Here is a 20,666-nt window from a genome sequence, read left to right as displayed (position 1 = left end):
GTTTCTAGTACATTCTAAGCATACCTGGGGCATTCCATACCCTTAACTGTGTCCCCATCTGAGGAGTGCTGTTTCCGGGCAGCAATATACGGGGTGAGATTGTCCCTTAGGTAACACGGCCCCAAGTTATTTAGGACTTTAAAGAACTTTGAACACCATGATGTTGATAAATACAGTGGTACCTCTGGTTACGAACTTAATTCATTCCAGAGGTCCGTTCTTAAGCTGAAACCGTTATCTTGAGGCATGCTTTCGCTAATGGGGCCTCCTGCTGTGTGCATGCCTCCGGCACGCGATTTCCATTCGCATCCTGGGGCAAAATTCGCAACCAGGAGCAGCTACTTCTGGGTTAGCGGAGCTCGTAACCTGAAGCATTTGTAAACAGAAGCGTTCGTAACCAGAAGTACCATTGTAGAGCAAAAGTACCAGAGCCACTGGTGGTAGATGTGGTCTTCTCTCAAAATTTCACACCAGTGATAATTGGTTCTATACGTTTTGCAGTGCTGTTACCAGTAGTGATATGTGAGCAGCTCTTAATCATGACTTGTAAAATGAACAGGAGAACATTTCCATATTAAAAAGCTGACATTGATGGTTATCTCTCCCTGAGAAATGCATGCAGGTGAAAAAAATATTGCAGAGATGGGAAAGGGGTGGTTCCCCATAAGCTGCTGTCTCCAATATTTCTGACCAGTAGTTATGCAGGATGGCCGGATGATGGAATTTGACAGTTCAGCAGCATCTGAATGGGCATGGGTTCTCTATTCCCCAAACCTGTCTCTTATATGATTGTTTTTACATATGCTCCACACCCCGTATTCTTTTAAGGCTGATCTTTTTGCTGACATGGGTCCTTTGGGAAGAAAGGCAGGAAAGAAACATAGTAAACAAATGCATAAAAGTCAGGCTCTGAATTTGGTTGTTAGTGAGTGCCACTTATTCCATTGGATGCGGCCCTTCCGTTAACCTTGAGAAGGATTTAAATTAATATGAGTTAAAAACAGGTACAGGTTTTCTTCTTGTTACCCACAAGACTGCTCACTAGATGGTGCTGTTGTCCTCACGACGAACCATTTAGGACTGTTTTCTGCATTGTCTTCATCAGCACCTCTTGCAGCGTGTCTGGCAAGGATTCTAAAATTAACCACTTAACATTCCTATATTGCTGCAAGCACCTTCGAAGTGTTTTGCATATCTTGTCAGTAACTCTTTCGACAACCCAGTTAAGGCTTCTTCCCCTAATGCACATGGAGAAAGAACTGAGAGCAGCCTGTCTGCTGCATCTACAATGGAATCATATTTGTGCTTACTCAGAAGTAAATTCCACTGTGTCCAATAGGGCTTTCTCCCTAGTATGCTCAAAATTGCAGCTTTAATGAGCTCTTTGCTGAGCTCAGTATTTGAACTGGAAAACCCCCAGTCCCACTGATACCACGACAGCTCTAAAACCACTTATTAAATGGGCAACACAATGGAAACATTCTGATTAGTTGGAATCACTCTTAGTTCTGGCCCACAATTATTGGAGCAAGCAAAACCCTATGAATTATTTTTAGCTACTAAAACAAACATTTTGCAATACAAGCACCCTATACTTGGCTTATTCCACTACCTTTTCCTATAAAAAGGCAGCAGCAGTACAAGCTGTGCTACTGTGCTATGTTTGGGGAAAGGCCCAGTGATGCAACCGTGGTGGCAGCTGCTGGACCAGGACACGAGTGGTGATTTTATGCCAGTCTTGAGCTGGCAGTAATATAAACTCCTTCCTTATAGAAAACTGTACACATCTGATCCTATGTGCTGTGGAGCTGAGGAAGCAGCTCATCAGGTCAACACCATCATTTGTGCTGTGTTGAATTTGGTAGCTTACCCACAACTCACCCTACCAGTTAAAAGTCATCGTAGTAGTCTAAAAGCATGTAATAATAATAATAATAATAATAATAATTTATTATTTGTACCCCGCCCATCTGGCTGGGTTTCCCCAGCCACTCTGGGCGGCTTCCATAGAAACAAAAAATACAGTAAAATATCACAGGTCAAAAACTTCCCTGAACAGGGCTGCCTTAAGATGTCTTCTAAATGTCAGGTAGTTATTTATCGCTTTGACATCTGCTGGGAGGGCGTTCCACAGGGCGGGCGCCACTACCGAGAAGGCCCTCTGCCTGGTTCCCTGTAGCTTTGCTTCTCGCAATGAGGGAACCGCCAGGAGGCCCTCGGAGCTGGACCTCAGTGTCCGGGCAGAACGATGGGGGTGGAGACGCTCCTTCAGGTATACTGGGCCGAGGCCGATTACAGTGTACAGTGGAACCTCTGTGTTACGTACCATCTTCCTTGCGAACGCTTCAGGTTATGAGCTCTGCTAACCCGGAAGTAGATGCTCCCGGTTGCGAACTTTGCCCTGGGATGCGAGCTGGCAGGTCGCTTCTTAAATGGCAAACAGCAAACATTTCAGTTATTTTCCACATCTTTGCTTGCTATTCTTTTAATGCTGGTTCACATAATTTCTTTGTACTCAAAATGCCCAGGCAGTATCACTAACAGTTCCAAAAGATTAGAGGTTGTATCCAACTAAGTTCAACTCAGAACAGACCCATTGAAATTAATGGACCTACATTAGTCATGTCTGTTGGTTTCAGTGGGCCTATTCTGAGTATGAATTATAAATGGAACTATATAAAAAGCATCTTTCACCAGAATGTTTTAATTACAATTCCACCAAATGTGCCAAAAATCATGCAGACTTTTCAGTTTGTGTTATTTAGCTGCATTGGCCATTACAAAACTCAAAGAAAAATAGTTACAGTCCAGAAATCTAAAATCACTTAATAAAGTAACACTAAGGACTAAAAAAATAACACTTCAACTTCTGTAATGCTATCTATTACATTTTATTCATGACTTGGCTAAGCTATTAAAAATGTAGTAGCTTTGTTATTCTGAGGTCATTATTAAAAGGATTAATCAATAAGGTATTAAGTACCAGGGGTACTGTATCTTCTAGTGATTCTTTTATATGAACACACTTTTGTATATATCAATTGCTCATTAATATTAGAAATTGGATATCCAGCATATTTTCCCAGCTGCACTTGAAAGTTGCTATCCTCTTTATCATTTAATCTGCACACACATAGCACAGAGTTGCATAAAGTTGTGCCTAGTGTGGAGAATGTGGATTGGGAGAAGTTGCGCACATTAACCCTTTCTCATAATGCTAAAACTCATGGACAGCCAAGGAAGCTGAATGTTGGAAGAGATTCAGGACAGATGAAAAGGAAACTATTCCTTCACAAAGCACATAGCTGAGCTATGAATTTCACTCTAACAAGAAGCAGTGATAGCCACCAACTTGGATAGCTTTTAAAAAGGGCTTAGACAAATTCATAGAGGATAAGGCAATCAGTGGCTACAAGCCATGATGGGTTTGGCTGTACCCTCCACTGTCAGAGGCAGTAAGCCTCTGAATACCAGTGGCTGGGAATTGTATGTGAGGAGACCACGATGGCACTCAGGTCCGGCTTGTGGGTTTCTCATGTTAGCCACTAGTGCTGGCCATTGGTCCAAGTTAGCAGTGCTCTTATGTTCACAGCAGGTTGAAGGCAAGCAGCATACACCCCCTTGACAAGCCCAACACCAGGCACCTGGTACTACTTAGTGCCCTTAGGAGCCCTGCAGCAGTTCAGTTCTGTCCAACTCTGTCTCCACAAATGCTGCTCCTTTGAACACATGTTGGGAGGAGAGGAGGAGGGAGGTGGTCTCCCTCCCAGTTCTGGTGGCTTTTCCCATTCAAAGCACCCAAGGAAGACCTCCAGCTATAACACAATCACTGACTCCTTCAGAGAAAACATCAACCAATCATTTGGCAAATGAGCTTGACAAAAAAGGATGGCTGCCTTTTGGTTGTCTTAAAAAATGCATTTTTGTTGCTTCCTGTGTTTTTGTTCTTACTGAATACTCTGTGTAGAATAGAATCTAAAAGTTTTATATTGTAACTATTCAAGATTGTAAAATTCAGACAAACGTACAATTTATCTATGACTGAAAATCCAATTTACGGTGCCAGTTACCCAGGAGTAAGTCCCGTTAAACACTGTAGGAGTAGGACTTAATTCTTGATAATACATGTGTGGCACTGCAAAAATGGCCAATTTCATAAACATTGTTAAGAGCAGAATTAGAACAGCTATATTGTAACGGCATATCCGGTAGGGATATTGCTGAAAGAGCAATCCTATGTGTGTTTATGCAAATACCACTGTCTCCAGTGACCCTTACTCCCGAGTAAGCGCATTCAGTATTGCAGCCTCAGTTTGCAACCCTCTCCTCCCCCCTTGGGTGCGGAATCCATCTTGAATTCAGCTCGATGGGCCTTGAGAGGGTGGGAGGGAGAGCAAAACGGCTCACGATCCAGCAACGAGGCTGGCGGTGACAGCTCTCTTGTCCCCTCGCATCTCTTGCTACCAACACAGGGACATTCTGCGCCCAGAGCTGACCGAAAGCTGCGTTCCTTTCTGCCGCCGCCGCCGCCCACCAAGCTGCACTACCTCCTACTTCCCTGCGAGGGGAGCTCGTCCTCAACCCTAGCTGTCTGTAGTCCGCCAAGGGGGGTGGTGGCGGAACTCGGGACGCCGCTCTGCGTCTCTCGCTTTCTCTGGTGTCCCGCCGTTCCTCTCGGCTGTCTGCCCGGCGTTTCGGTCGCCCGCTAGGGGCCGCTCTGGCCGGCATCTCGGCTGCTCTCGGAGAGAGAACTGCGCTGCTGCTGCTGCTGCAAGCGAGCGAAGAGCCCTCCCGGCCGCCATATTGGTGCCCGCGCCGCAGCTATTGCGTGTTTGTCCCTGCAGCGCCAGCGGAGCCTGCCCTGGGGCGGCCCAGCGGAGCAAGGGAGGAGCCCCCTTCCCTTCCCCGACTGCCCGCCCGCCACCCCGCCGCCGCCATGGCGACAAGGCCCGAAGGCCTCTGAAGGAAACCGGCCGCCGCCACAGCAGGGAGCAGAGCCGCCGTCCCCCCTCCCGCTCAGCTCGTCGCCAGCCTCTTCCCTCCGCCACAACATGGAGGCCGTGAAAGCCTTCAACAGCGAGGTCTGTGCCCAGGGGCGGGCGGAGGGCGGCAGGGGCCCCGCTTCTGGTCGCCGGGGGCAGGCCCAGGGGCGGGGAGGCGCCGGGTGGCCTCTCCCCTCCCGAGAGGTACGAGGAAAGGAGAGGCCCTCGGTGCGAGGGAGGGAGGAGGAGGGCGGGGGGGGGGCGCTCCCTTCCTTAGTCTGGGAGGCCCGGTTCCTGTATAAACGATGAAATACAGGGGAGGGGAGGGAATTGGGGAGAGGCGAAAATAAGAAACCGGCTGCTTTCCCTTTCTGGCCCGTGTTCTCCTGACCCCCCTGCTCCCTTTCCCCTTCTCTTTCTCTCTGCCCCGTTGTAATGCTGCCCTGCCCGTCCTTGTTTAAATACTGCCCGAGCACCTTCCGTGTGTCGCCGCCCCCTCCATCGTGACTGCCTACATTATGGCGGGGAGGGGGGAGGTTAATAAGCCGCCGCCGCCGCCGCCGCCCTCCCCCTTCCCTCCATGATGCTCGTCTATCTCTGCTGCAGTCAAAACTAAAACGCGCTGTACCAGCCTTTGCTTTTGTAGGTTATGTTTTGGGATATCGAGACAGCAACACTGCAGATGGTGGAAGAGGCCTGATAAAAGTCTGCGTCTCCGTTAGCCTGTTAAAGCAACAAGCATCACATGCACAACATTCCCCCTCTGCCCAGGAGCGTTCCCAGTGGGTTTGCTGCTCCGCATGCAGAATATTATTACGCCAAATAGAAGGGTCAGAGGGTCAGATGGTTACAGTAGAAGTTGGCCTGTCAAAAAAAAAAAAAAAAAGCCACCTTGCTAATGAAAATGAGGGTCTTTTTTGTATCCATGTTGGAGTTTGGTTATGTCGCTTAATTTTGAAAAATACTTGGTCTGGAAAGAAAGGAAACACCGGTTGCTGAGAATCTGCACAGACATGTGTCCTTGAATAAAATCAGTTTTTCACAATAAAGCTGCATTATTTTAAAACTCTCCAGTTGTACAAACAGCATGCAGCTTTGTTTAGAAAAGTGATTTGATACTGTTAAAAAGTACATGCTTTTCAGGGGAAATAAGTAGAAAGAAGAAACCAAGCACACTTTTATTTACCAACTAGGGGCTAACATTCAGAACTGCTATACTGGCATAAGAAGAGCTGTTGGATCAGGCCAATGGCCCATCTAGCCCAACAACTTGTTCTCACAGTGGCCAACCAGATGCCTGACAAGCAGGACCTGAGGACAAGAACACTCTGACTCACTGGTATTCAGAGGCATACTGCCTCCTGACAGTGGAGGTGGAACATGGCCATTGTGGCTAGTAGCTGTTAGTAGTCCTATCTTCATGAATTTGTCTAATCCTCTCTTAAAGCCATCCAAGTTGGCAGCCATCACTGTCTCCTGTGGGAGTGAATTCTGCAGTTTTGACTATGCACGGTGAGAGGATGTACTTTTTTCAGCAGAGCTACAGCTTTTAAAAGCAGTATGTGTACACTGTTCAGTTTCCAAAACAAACCTACATCTATGAATATGACGGTACTGCATTATACTGCAAGGTGTACTTTTTTCAGCAGAACTCCAGCTTTTAAAAGCAGTATGTGTATTTAGTTTTCAAAACAAACCTACATCTGTGAACATGATAGTATTGCATGATACAATATATTGAAAGAGTGCATTCATGGTACCTTATATGGCAAGGCTGCAATCCTGTGTGCCATAATTCGGGAGTAAACCCAATGGAAGCCAGTGGAATTTACATCCGAGTCAACAAGCATAGGAATCGGCTAAAAAGCTGCAGTTGCAGTATAGTTTTTTGCATTGAAAACAGTGGGACTTCACAGAAAAGTATGATTTGAATTGGACTAAATAAAAATTACATAGGACAGAAATTAAATACCATAGAACTATATAATCATCAGTATAAAATGTTTTATATGTTCTGGTGCTTATAATGTTAATAATAGTTAAAATAAGTTAAAATGATTTCAAGTGTTCATATTTCTTCACATGTAGTATTAATGGCTATCAATGCAATCCTATATAAATCTTCTCAGAAGCAAGCACCAATGAGTTCAATGACATTTACTCCCAAGTAACTATATATAGGATTGCAGTCTTATGTTTGTACTTTTATTCACTTTTTCTTGGAACTATTGCATTTAGTGGACTTCTGAGCAGGCATGCATGTAGTTTTCGCTCAGGAGTCCTCAAATATGATTGCCAGAAATTATATTTCAGTGACCAGCAGGGAAAGCATAGAGTGTACTTTTTGCTACAGTAGTGGTATTTTTAAGAGCACTCATAAATTCAGGAAGGCAGTGTGAGGTTGTTGTTTTTTTGCATTCTGCTCACAATCTGACAGTGACACTGGCATCAGGAAGTGAGGGGTCAGTCTGGAAACCTGTGCAGAGGCCTCTGAGGTGACTCTCATTTTAAAGGCACCTGACAGACAAATGACTTCCAGTTTTTAGAATTATTGTTAAAACAACACAAAATACCTTCCACCTCTCAAAAAGACAGAAAAGGAAATGGAAAAGGAAAGTCACTGGAGCAACCATCCTCAGTTTAATATTGCATTCCCTTTTATTTTGTGGATAAATTGTTACCTACTCTGTGTTTCTGATATCCCAAGGTTCTTTAAGTGTGCAGTCAAAAGTTATTGTTAGAGTAGTCTGTTAATTGCATAATACATGAAAATAATATTTGAGATAGGTCTTAAGAGTTCAGAAATTTCACAGTGATTTGGAGACAGCATTATTTGGAAGCAAATAATATAAACATCATTTTAAATTGTATATTTTTAGAAGCTGGAAAACCTTTTCTTCATTGATGTAGACTCTCCAGCATTTTGTCTGATATTATAATCTGATATTAATTTCTTATTGAACTTTAGCAGATGAGCAGTACCTTTAAGCATTCTAGGAAACTGTCTGGACATCAATGACCTGCCATTTGTGTATTTAGATAAATTGCTGGATTTTTAGTCCATTATCACAACAGCTTGAGGGCTTTTATTCAGCCTTTCAATTTGTATGTGGCATGCTGCTTGTGTAACTTTGTGCTACATATATAGTATGTAATTTCAAATGGTTGATGAAGTCCAGTGGTAAACCTCATGTTTCACATTGTGAAATTGTCACATACAAACAACATCATTTAACAAATGTATGTGTGGCACGTGTGTATAAGTTTGGCATCTGTCAGCAATTACATTCAAGTGGCAGCCTTATAAGATTTGTAAGGAGATTTGGGGACAATTTTTCTATCACTCTCATTACATGACTCTTAGTCAGTTCACATGTACCCCAAATACATTTCTGTTCAATGCCATCTGCAACAGCATTGCAGGTTATTATTTGTGGACTCTGCTTTGTCTCTGTGCATAAAAAAGAACAGTAAATTGAAAAAGCAGAACTCAGTTGCATATATGCATACTTGAGAAAGCACTATTATACTTAAGAGTTTGGAGATGAGGCTGTGACCTTCAGGGGAACAGGAGCAGCAGTAAGCAGTTATCCTGCTTAGTCTTCCAGTAAGCAAGCCTTTTCACAATTTTTTCCTCAGTATTCCATAGGTAATATTTAACAGTGTTTAACCTTCCTACCCATAAGTAAGTCATACTGAATTCATTGAATTCTAGGATTCTGCATATTCTGACCATTGGCAATGGTTCTCCCACCTTTGGGCAGTTCAGACACTTTTGAGCCATTAATGTACAATAAAACAGATGTAAGATAAGTGACCTTCATTTGGGGGGGGGGTCAGTTATAAGGAAACAACTATAACTGTCCTTTTTAGTAACTGGTTATTCATTCTTTGCTATTTTTTGTGTGGAATTTTGTTATTATGTCTGAGCCATTTGTGGCAGAATTAGGTGGGGATGAGCTATTTATTATAAGACCTATTTAATTATGCCAAGTGTGAGTTGGTCAAGTATGATTAGATTTTTGACTGTTACACAGGTCTTTATGCAGAATGGAATAATTAAAAGGCAGTAGTGGACTAACTTACAGATGCTTGGCCCAACTGAGGCTGATCTACAACAGTTATGTAGCAAATCAGAATGTTAACAAGTTGAAGTTAAACTGTCACACAGTCATAGTAGTTTCAGAATATTTTGCTCCTTTTGTTCTTCAGGACAGACAGGTTACACACACACCACACCAACTATAGTTTGATTTCTGGCTTGGCACTTTCTCCCATTCTGCTGTGTGATAACACAGTAATTCGTTTGGTACTGAAAGTTAGCAGAACAGTGCATAGTTAATGTCACCTTTTGCCAGTGAGCCCTATTCATGCTGAATGGGAGTTGGAAGTCAGTAGGGATGTAGTTACCTTGCAAGCTGTTGTCTTCCAGTGATAATTGATTTAAAAAATAAAATAAAAAAATCACGGCTTGGACAGGCACAGTCTCTGTTGTCTTTTTGGTTCCTACTGAGACCTCCTTCTTTCAGCTGGCTTTTTGTGTTGTGAGCTTTTCGCAGCTTGCATCTTTATTGGAATTGTTTTTAAAGTGATGATGATGATTTTATTATTTATACCCCACCCATCTGGCTGGGTTTACCACCCTGGGTTCCTTTGGGAGGAAATATGGGATATAAATTTAATAAATCAATAAGATGAATTACTCTCTAGATAATTATAAGTTTAGGATGCTTCAAGATGTAAACAAATAAGTTTGTTGTAATTGCTGCTTCTGTTCCAGGAGGTAAAAAAATATCTTCCCACTAGCCACTATTGGTATGGCTGCACATCCCTTTCTCCTATAACGCTATTGTAGCTACTGTCCCATGCGGAGAGAAGGCAAATTTACAAATGATTTGTCAACGTTGCTTCATTTTTTGTTTTTGCCTTTTCCCTTGAAATCTTAGATTAGGTGCAGAATTTAAGAGAGGAAATCCTTCTCAATTTCCCCCTTCTCTCAGAAGCTCATAATACTACATATTACGAGACATGTCACAAAACACAATTCTAAGCTATGTGCTTAGAAATGCTGTGAAAAGAGCATTCTACAATTGTGACAAGTTGTGATTTGAATTAGAACAAGAGCTCCAAAAAATTCTTATAGCACTTTCAAAACTTAGCATGACACCTGGTAATAAATGAAGTAATGCAGTAGTTTGAGAGAATAACTGCAAGGAAATGCAGGAGTTTGGGAGAATTATTGTCCCAAACTATTACATTGTCTGTGTTATCAGGAATAAATGAGTGAGTGAGTCATGTCAATATCAGATACAAAGTTTAGTACAAAAGTACCTATAGAAACAGATTTTCCAAAAGTTACAGTTATAGGCTTTTAGGAGATTCAAGGATCTGGAATGGTTTTTTCCCAAGCATTCCACTCATCCAGTTCTGTATCAATTATCCTGCTATATTTTTATGCTACAAATACAGTTGATAGTATCTGGCTAGTAGGGAAATAACTTTCCAGTTTTGGAGCTCTGTTTTGAAAAGATAGCAATAATAATAATAATTACAAAAACTTCCATAAATATATTGTCATAACAGTAGATTTATGACATGAGACAAATGCTGTATAACTCAGAACACTATGGCTATTGTTAGACAGGGGAATGTCCACTTACACAGTGGGTCCATTCCTGGCTGCTGTGTGCCAGGTCCCTTCTGTTCTGTTCCGTCCCACCCCCTTTTGGCACCAAAAACTGTGTGTTTGTCAGTGCTCACATGCAACTTGAATGCACGCAAATGGGGAGTTGCCTGCAGTGGAGTTTTAAAATTGAAGGTATCATACACAATGGCTATCTAGAACTCTGGGACTAAACCCATAGTTGTGAAGAACAATCTGAGTAGCATGATAATTGCTCTATGTATAGATGGGAGAACAACCATTTTTTTGTCACAACAAACAACTAAGTACTACTGCTGCTGCTACTACTAATAAAGGTGTTTCCAGATGCACATTTGGTGGGGCTGCGAGAAAGTTAAAAAATATTGGGGATGTATCCATGAGGAATTTAAAAAGATGCTCAAAATTTCTATAGTTAAAAAGCCAGAGGCATATCTATTAGGTCTAATTGGAAGGGACATCCCACAGGAGAAGAAAAGAATATTTTTATATGCAACAGCAGCAGCCAGTCTCTTACTTGCAAACAATTGAAAAGGAAATTCTATTCCCACAAAGAAAGACTGGATTTTTAAATTATCTGAATTTATAGAATTGGCGAAATTAACAGCAGCCATAAGATATCAGACAACCAGAAATTAAGGGTAGAATGACAATGTTTTGAAGAGTATATGAGTAAACACTGTTTTCTAAGTTGTATTTTAATCAACTTGTTTTTATTATTGGTTGTTAGCCACCCTGAGCCCAGTCTTGGCTGGGGAGGGCGGGGTATAAATAAATTTTATTATTATTATTAAGGAAAACACATTGGTATGTTTAGACTAAAGTTTGTAAACTAGACCTAGGAAAAACTAATATATTCAGAACATTAAAGATGAGATGTATAAGATGCAATGTAACTAAGAATTTAAAGTCTAAGGGATGATGAGTATTGGAGGAGGGAACTCACACGAGGTATTAATATTATTATTCTTTTCTTTTTCTCTGTTTTTTTATTTTGGTGATATTACATGTATTTTTGTTGGTGGGAACGATTACTGTTTGTTTGTTTGTCTGTGTATGAAACAAACAAACAAATAAAGTGTTTCCAGATTTCTCACAAATCCGTTCTTTTTAAATATTTTTTATTAGTTTTCAATTGCAATAATCCAATAATAGCCTCATTATATCAATGCCAAATTACAATACAATTCCCAATATCAATCATTCAGATACCAAATTACATAATTTAGGTGGCTCCCCGTGTTCTAGAATTGATGGTTTGATGATTTACTTTATTTCTGCTTTCCAAAATCTTATTGCTTTCAATTATATGCCAGTCATAATAGTAATCCCTTATACAACAGCTGCAATATTTACAACTTCTATTCATATTGACACATTCAATGATTTATAAGTCTGCAAGTGAAGACGAAGAAATGACCAGTCCATAATTTTAATGGTATGTTTATTGTAGCTGTGAGAGACAGAATAACAACAGGAAAACCCTCAGAAACCCAGAAGACAAAAGTCAGAGATTGATGTGCATTATAATGAATGAAATAAGTATTTGATCCCCTATCAACCAGCCAGATATTAGGCTGCCTGGTATCTTCACTGTATGTAACGAACTTAGATTAGAAGCACCTGCTGTAAGGGAGAGGTCTTACCTGTAATCCCAGCTGGTTACAGTACCTGTACAAAAGACACCTGTCAACAGAAGCAATCAATCCAGCAGATTCCAAAGTAGCCACCATGACCAAGACCAAAGAGCTGTCCAAGGATGTCAGGGACAAGATTGTAGACCTGCACAAGGCTGAACTGGGCTACAAGACTATTGTCAAACAGCTTGGTGAGAAGGTGCAGTAATTCACAAATGGAAGAAACGCAAAATAACTGTCAACCTCTCTCGGTCTGGGGCTCCATCTCATCTCGTGGAGTTGCAATGATCAGGAGAACGGTGATGAAGCAGCCCAGAACTACATGGGGGCGGGGAACTACGGGACCGCCTCTCCTGGTATGCCCCACAGAGAAACCTACGCTCGTCAAATAAAAACACCCTGAAGGTCCCAGGCCTCAGAGAGGTTAGGCTGGCCTCAACTAGAGCCAGGGCTTTCTCGGCTGCGGCTCCAATCTGGTGGAACGCTCTGTCACAAGAGACTAGGGCCCTGCGGGACCTGACATCCTTCCGCAGAGCCTGCAAGACAGAGTTGTTGCACCAGGCCTTTGGTCAGGTCCCAGCCTGACCCCCTCCTCTGGCAACCTGCACAGAATTTTGCTCAACGGTTGCCATTAATTTGACTTTAATTAATTTTTATAATGGAATGTTTTTAGAATGTTTGATTATTTGACTGTTTGATTATTTAATTGTTGTTAGCCGCCCTGAGCCCGGCTTCGGCTGGGGAGGGCGGGATATAAATAAAATTTATTATTATTATTATTATTATTATTATTATTATTATTGTCAATAATCTCAGGGCAGCTGGGACCATAGTCACCATGAAAACAGTTGGTAACACACTACATCATGAAAGACTGAGATCTTGCAGAGCCCGCAAGGTCCCCTTGCTCAAAACAGCACATGTACAGGCCCGTCTGCAGTTTGCCAATGCACATCTGAATGAGGAAAACTGGGTGAAAGTGTGGTCAGATGAGACCAAAATCAAGCTCTTTGGCATCAACTCAACTCGCCGTGTTTGGAGGAGGAGGAATGCTGCTTACGACCCCAAGAACACGATCCCCACTGTCAAACATGGAGGGGGACATATTATGCTTTGGGGGTGTTTTTCTGCTGAGGGCACAGGACAACTCCGCATCGTAGGGACGATGCGATGGACGGGACCATGTATCGTCAAATCTTGGGTGAGGACCTCCTTCCCTCAGCCAGGGCATTGAAAATGGGTTGAGGATGGGTATTCCAGCATGACAATGACCCAAAACACACGGCCAAGGCAACAAAGGAGTGGCTCAAGAAGAAGTACAAGAAGGTCCTGGAGTGGCCTAGCCAGTCTCCAGACCTTAATCCCATCAAAAATCTGTAGAGGGAGCTGAAGGTTCAAGTAGCTACACATCAGCCTCGAAATCTTACTGACTTGGAGAGGATCTGCAAAGAGGAGTGGGACAAAATACCTCCTGAGATGTGTGCAAACCTGGTGGCCACCTACAAGAAACATCTGACCTCTGTAATTGCCAACAAGGGTTTTGCCACCAAGCACTAAGTCATCTTTTGCAAAGGGATCAAATACTTATTTCCCTCATTATAATGCACATCAATCTCTAACTTTGGCTTCTGGGTTTCTGAGGGTTTTCCTGTTGTTATTCTGTCTCTCACAGCTACAATAAACATACCATTAAAATTGTGGGCTGGTCATTTCTTCATCAGAGGGCAAACGGGCAAATTTAGCAGGGGATCAAATACTTTCCCCCCTCACTGTATGTCTGTCTTTACCGGTTATTGCTGCTATCTGTCATGCCTTGCACGGAGCTGATGTCCCGATGTTATCCCAAAAGTTTCTCCCTCACTCAGTCCTGTGCTCCTTTAACAATAGTTGCAAAAGTCTCCTGGTCCAGGAAAATCCGTTCTGGGAATCTAAGTGCTTCCATGAGATTTAGGAGTATTGCATCCAAAGGTGCCTGCAGAATGTGCTTCCACTTGGGCAATGGGACTCCCCCTTCCACTGCACTCTGTGCCCCCCAAATCTGCAGAGGGTTGGGGGACCCTCCAGAGCACATCCAGAGGGGTGCAGGGGGCTGTAGGTGGAAGGAGAGGAAGTAGAAGTCTTATTGTGTGAGTGGATGTCTGCACAGCAACGTAAAATGTAATGTGATATTGTCCATTTTGCTTTTTTAAACACCTTAAATCGGTCATTGGATCAGCAAAAGTTATGAAATAATGTATTTCTATTATTGTGATCCACACTGAAACCATTTGTTGAGGAAGGATAGGATATAAATTTTATCACTATAATTAAATGGAGCAGCATTTTGCATATTGGCCCAAAGATTGTCTATATATATTAAATATATATGATATTAAAAGTTAATTCAGGGTTTCTCTAGAAAGAGAGATGTATTTATCTAGGGGCATTCTTAGTTGTCAGTGGCTCCCATAAAATTCTATGGGGCAGTTAAATGGACTGCAGTCTCATATATTGCATAGAGGTGGGCAAATTGTGGAATTCAGTTATGTCTGCTTAATGTTTTTCCACAAAAGTGATAAGCTCCAGTGATTTATGAAAGAAAGGAGACAGGCTACACTTGGCAGCATTGATTGGTGGGGGTTGGGATCTGTACCTTCTGCAGACACCAGGGTCTTTGAAGGAGAAGACAGGTTTAGTTTCTCCTCTAATGCTTTTTTCTGATTGTGCCTTTTTATTTGCTCCAAAACAGTGAATGATTCTATTCACCCATATGGCAAAATTAGAACTCTCAGTAAGCTTCATAACTTTGCAGGGTGTTGAACCTAAGTTTCCCATGTCCAAAGCCAATACTTGTTTACTTTCCTATGCTGAGGTTCTCCTTAGGTTAGCTTTGTTTCCCAGGTTCCTTTGGAGAACCATCTGTCGGTATTGTGCTGCTAACATGGAAATTGTTTGCAGGCACCGTTTACAGCAATCTTTTTTCTTTCTTTCAGCTCTACTCGCTGAATGACTACAAACCTCCTATTTCAAAGGCTAAAATGACACAGATTACTAAGGCAGCAATCAAGGCTATAAAGGTAGGAAACTGGTTTTACTGCTTACATATGTCTCTTAACTGGTAGTGGTCTTTGTTTTTTTGAAGCCATGGGAGAATATAGGGTTTTTTGCCTTACTAGCAACCAGCAATCAATTTATTCAGGGTAGCTTAAAATGTTGAGTAAAAGGTATTGGTAGGTATCCTTTATTTATGGGGAAAACAAGTAGATACTTGAATTTCATCCGAGATGAGTGCAAGTGCAATATCAGCAGGTGGAGAAGTCCACAGGCCTCCTTAGAGCCATGATTTTCATCCTACTCTCGTTCTTCACCTTAACCCCCACATTAGTATGTGGATGTGCATTTAAGTAGTCTTAGGGGACATTGCAAGGAATAGGGTCACAAGTAATTTGCATGTTGCATGTAGAAAGGTCTGAATGGAGGATTAGAAACATTCCCACATTTCCTGCAGTGCCCCTACCCATCTTGAGCTGCTTGCATGTTATCAATGGGGAAAGGACTGGGTTGTATTGAGTCCTGTGGGAGTCTTCAACATGTGGTCATTGTTTGTGTGCTTGATTAGATTGAACCCAGAAAATGTATAAAGAAATCACTAAACAAGAAGGGGAGTGAATTTTATATATATATTTAAACCAATGAAAAAATATCTTCTTTTCTTTTAGTTCTACAAGCATGTTGTACAAAGTGTTGAAAAATTCATACAAAAGGTAAGTTACCAAATAAAATCATATTAGTAATATTTTAGTATTTTGATCAAATCAATTCATAGATTGTTAAAGACAAAAATACATATATGCATGAGGCACTGATGTCAATAATTACTTCAGAGTATGTGCATAGAAATCAGTCTAAAAATCTTTATTCACACGATAACTACTATTATGCTTCCTTTCCTTTTTCATGTTATGATAGGTGTTTGTTGCATGTTGAGAGCTAAATAAGAATTACTTTAACTTTCATATGTACTGTTCATTTCACATCATTTTGATAGTAAAACATCCGTATTTTAAAGAAAAATAGTGTAAAACTTTCTCAGTAGCTGAAGCTGTTGCATGGAAGCATTGTTTTCTGTGTTGTGAGCAATATTGTGCCATGCACCCAAAGTATTGTCATTTATACAACAAGTAAGGAATAAAAAAGGACCCCACTGTTTTTTATTCTTAGGCTGCTATTGGAAGAATAAGTTGCTGTAGCTTAAGATACTTTAATTTTAAAGATTAGGAGGTGCTTCTGACTTCCAGGTCTCATGGCTTGGCAGAGTTAGGATGGGATAGAGATGCTTTTCTACTAGTGGGCAGCTGCTGCTGCTGCTGCTGCTGGTGGTGGTGGTATATGTCTGACCTGGAAGCCACAGTTACGTGCACAGAACCCTGCATGGGTATAGATCTACTTACCACATTGATACCAGAACATGAGATGTTCTGGTTTTGACCTATAAAGCTTTAAATGGCTTAGGACTGCAATGCCTCAAGCACCGCTTCTCCCCATATAAACTGACCTGGACCCTGCAACCATCATCTTAGCCCTTTTTCAATGCATCCTCTGTGAGAGGTCTGGAGAGTGGCAACACGAAAACTGGCCTTTTCTGCCATGACTCTCCACTTGTGGGATGCTTTCCCCTGGAAGGCTTGCCTGATGCCTCCGTTACATATCATGAGGCAAAAACATTCCTCTTCTCCCAGGGCTTTGGCTAATTAAACAATCTATGGACTTTTAAACTGTTGGGGTGGGGGTAGTTACTGGTTTAATTTGCTACTGGGTTGTGCATTTTTGTGGTTTTATATTGCAAACTACCCTGTGATTGTTGGATGAAGAGCAGTATAGAAATGAATGAATGAATGAATAAATAAATAAATAAGGTAACTCAAAGGCCCTTCATTCTGCAGATAGTTTGAAAGCTTGTACCCTTCAAAGGAGAAGGGCCAGAGCTCAGTAGCAGAGCATCTGCTTTGCATGCAGAAGGTGCAAGGTTCAATCCCTAGCATCTCCAGGTAGGACTGGGAGAGGACCCTGCCTGAAACCGTGAAGAGCTGCTGCCAGTGAGTGTAAACAATACTGAGCTAGATGACCCAATAATTACTCATTATAAGGCAACCTCCTATGTTCCTATATAAACCAATGGGAATAGAACTTTTTTTTTAAAAAAAAAGAAAGAGCTAAAGATAAAGAAGAATCCCCACCACATCCTGCCTGTCATTATTTTTGCAGTTACCCAGGTACATTCAACTGTTGAAACAGTATTGCAATTAGGTCAGTTGTTTTAATTTGCTATTATTGTTTCTACTACTTGCAGATTCACATATAAAATGTCTGTTTTCTTTCTATATTCCTTCATAGTGTAAACCAGAATACAAGGTGCCTGGCTTATATGTCATTGACTCTATTGTTCGACAGTCTCGACATCAGTTTGGACAAGAAAAGGATGTGTTCGCTCCTAGGTTTAGCAATAACATAATTAGCACTTTCCAGAATTTATACCGTTGCCCTGGGGATGACAAGGTATGGTGATCATCTCTATTCCCCCTCCCCCCCAGACAGTCCAGTAATTAACGTTCAGCATATCTAAATTTCATTTTAGTACTGTGGGTGATAATGTATTTCTTGACAATGTCTCTGGGAAAATAGGCAGACATTGCCAGTAAGAATTTGGGAGAAAGGTGTAGCAATCACCGATAAGCTTTTTAAAATAGTGACTGGAAATTTTGTGCTGCTACTTGTGGAAAGTGGGAAAGAAGTATAGTGATTTTTATGTATTTTAAGTACAGGATTATCACTGTTCTCTACACCCTTACATTGTTATTATATCATGGATATTATTAATTCTTATGTAATGCTTTTGTTTGTTGAAAGTGCTTCAGCTGCATAATAATAATAATAATAATAATAATAATAATAATAATAATAATGGCATGTTGCTCATGACTTATTTTTCAAATAAGTCATTCCTTGGAGGTTTTAAATCAGAGTTTGGTTGGTCATCTGTAATAGATACTTTAGCTGAGATTCCTGTATTGCAGCGGGTTGGACTAGATGACTCTTAGGTCCCTTCCAACTCTAAGATTCTATGATTCTATGAAAGAGGAACTGTTAATTAAGGAATAACAGCATAGTGGCTGTTGCCTTCATCTGCCAGAAAAAAGCCTTCTCAGTATATCTTCTCAACAACCCTAAAAATATTAGCAAGGAAAAAGAATCCAATGGTGTTACCCACATAGAGTTGTATCCAGTGGAGTCCCTCCACTGACAGAGGGCTTTGATCAAGCATAGGCTTATGTCAGTGGAATAATGCATTCATCTCTTTATCATGCAGCTTAATGGCACAACTATTTATATTAAAAGACAGAATTTAGGATTTTTTGTTTCATTTCCCCAGTTTCATTCAAGTCAGCCTAGCTACAAGCATAATGTGAAGCACATCAGTCTCATGTTTCATCTTTCATATATGATGGCGGTTGCATCTAATGGTGTCCCTCTGCTTACGCTTTGATCCAGTTGAGGCTGGATCAAAATGGGGAAGAGGTGATTTTTACCACACACAAAACCCACTTCCATCTCCTATTTGCTTTAGAGTTTGTGGACCCTTTGGAACAGCATTGGAGGGAACATGCAGGAGGGAGCTGCAGGTTAAGGGGCAACTGATTTTTTAAAAAATCCTCCTTTATATCTGATAACATGGGTTTCTTTTGAACAATTTTCTGAAACAGTTGGGAGGATCAGAAGCATGGCATAGACTTTTCTGCCGCGACTGCCACCTCTTGCATACTGGTTCCTTCATTTATTTTCAGGTTGCTGTAACTGTAATTTGCCTTGGCATGTGAAGTAGATGAGTCGCAACTTCGAGGCTAAGGGTAACCAGCATGGTGCACCCAGATGTTGGTCTGCAGATGCCATCAGCTCCAGATAGCATTGCTAATGGACAGGCACTATGGGAGTTGTAGACCATAACACCATGATTTGAAGCAGGTTTGGCAGGCATGTGATAAAGCAACCTAGAAATGGTAGAGGGAATTGACATTCAAGAGGAAAACGGGGAGAACACAAGCCCTCAACACATTTCTTCCAAACCATGTTCTGGAGAATCATCCAAATTCAGCCATCTATTCCACACTTAGTTTGGAACAGTAGGGGATGCTTATGATGTAAATTCCAATATAAAATGTTGTGTTACCCTTGCTTCCTTTTAGAGTAAAATTGTGAGAGTGCTAAATTTGTGGCAGAAGAATAATGTGTTCAAAAGTGAAATTATCCAGCCTCTATTGGATATGGCAGCGGGAATTCCTCCTCCAGTCGTGACCCCTGTCTTGCCTGGGACAACTGCTACTATGAGTAACAATACACCAGGTAACAAAAATGTTATGAATGTTCTCCATTGTGAAAATCTGTTTCCCCGTTAATACTTCCTCGTGGTTTTAATTTGGCAAAGCCTGATATGTGACACCTGCCTGTTTTATGTCTGTAGGAATGATGAACCTCATATACAGGGATTATTTTGCCCAGTGTTCTGATATTTTAATCCTAGTACTGTATCTTGTTCTTTCAGGTACCACTATAATAAATTGTAGTTAGTTGATAAGGAAAAGAAGTTTATTTAGTAAGGACCTCATACAATAGCTCTTCTTAAAAGGATTTGAATCAAATTATATTTCAGTTAATGTAAGGGTGGAGATCCTCAGGTCCAGGGGCCAAATGTTCTGACCCTTGGAATTCTTGCCATTCCATACCTCCTCAGGCCATATTTTTTGTTCTTTGCTGCCTGAAATTTGATCTTGAAGTCTGGTAATTACTCTTGCTTGCCTGGTTGGTGTTTAGAGAGGGATGTGTGTAAACATATCCAAGGCTTTCATATAGGGGTATGATGCCAACTAAGTTCTCTTTGCTTCAAATTTGACTGGTTGATAATGATGAGATGGCCTTTCTGTCTGATGGTTTTCAACTGGTATACTTTTGTGTGCATTGTTCAAGGAATAGAGTTACTTTGTGCTGCTCATGGTCCTTGCCTGTAGGATTATCATATGGGTCAAGTACAAGTTGTCATCCTAGGTAGTTCCATTAATTTTTATTTTAGTTTTAATCTAACAGTTTGTATACCACTTAATCATAGTCTTCTCAGGAAACCCAGTAAAATAAAACTGAAAATGTGTTAAAACTTGAAAATCAGAATAAGTTAATTGTTGGGGAGGCCTGGCTTTCACATGGTTTGCTGAAGCTCTGTTCAGAGAGAGAGAGAGAGAATTTTGGTTGATTTTTATTTTCGCAATATGCAGCTATTTTCTTTACATATATATGTTCACAGCCTAGGCTAAAAAAAACAACAACCCTGGCTCTTGTATGTCTTCTACCTTCCCTTCC

At 41.3% G+C, this 20,666-nt stretch overlaps 1 protein-coding gene across 7 annotated transcripts in view; it reads left to right on the top strand.

The window, feature by feature from the left end:
* Window positions 1-4,600: 4,600 nt before the first annotated feature.
* Window positions 4,601-20,666, top strand: part of SCAF8 (SR-related CTD associated factor 8) — a 72,250-nt gene continuing 56,184 nt past the window's right edge. For 3 of the 7 annotated variants that reach the window (XM_083434042.1, XM_083434044.1, XM_083434043.1), the window contains exons 1-5: window positions 4,732-5,081; window positions 15,254-15,337; window positions 15,980-16,024; window positions 17,655-17,816; window positions 19,502-19,658. In XM_083434042.1, coding sequence (XP_083290168.1) covers window positions 5,052-5,081; window positions 15,254-15,337; window positions 15,980-16,024; window positions 17,655-17,816; window positions 19,502-19,658 — 478 coding nt within the window. In that variant the 5' untranslated portion in view covers window positions 4,732-5,051. Of the gene's footprint in view, window positions 5,082-15,253; window positions 15,338-15,979; window positions 16,025-17,654; window positions 17,817-19,501; window positions 19,659-20,666 lie in introns of all 7 variants that reach the window. The other 4 variants (XM_083434039.1, XM_083434040.1, XM_083434038.1 and 1 more) reach the window with 3 other exon arrangements.

Source organism: Podarcis tiliguerta (assembly GCF_965153285.1).
Source record: "Podarcis tiliguerta genome assembly, chromosome: 3".
Classification (NCBI taxonomy): Eukaryota; Metazoa; Chordata; class Lepidosauria; order Squamata; family Lacertidae; genus Podarcis; species Podarcis tiliguerta.
The sequence above is the reverse complement of the archived record's forward strand: the minus strand, read 5'-3'. Positions and strand labels throughout refer to the sequence as shown.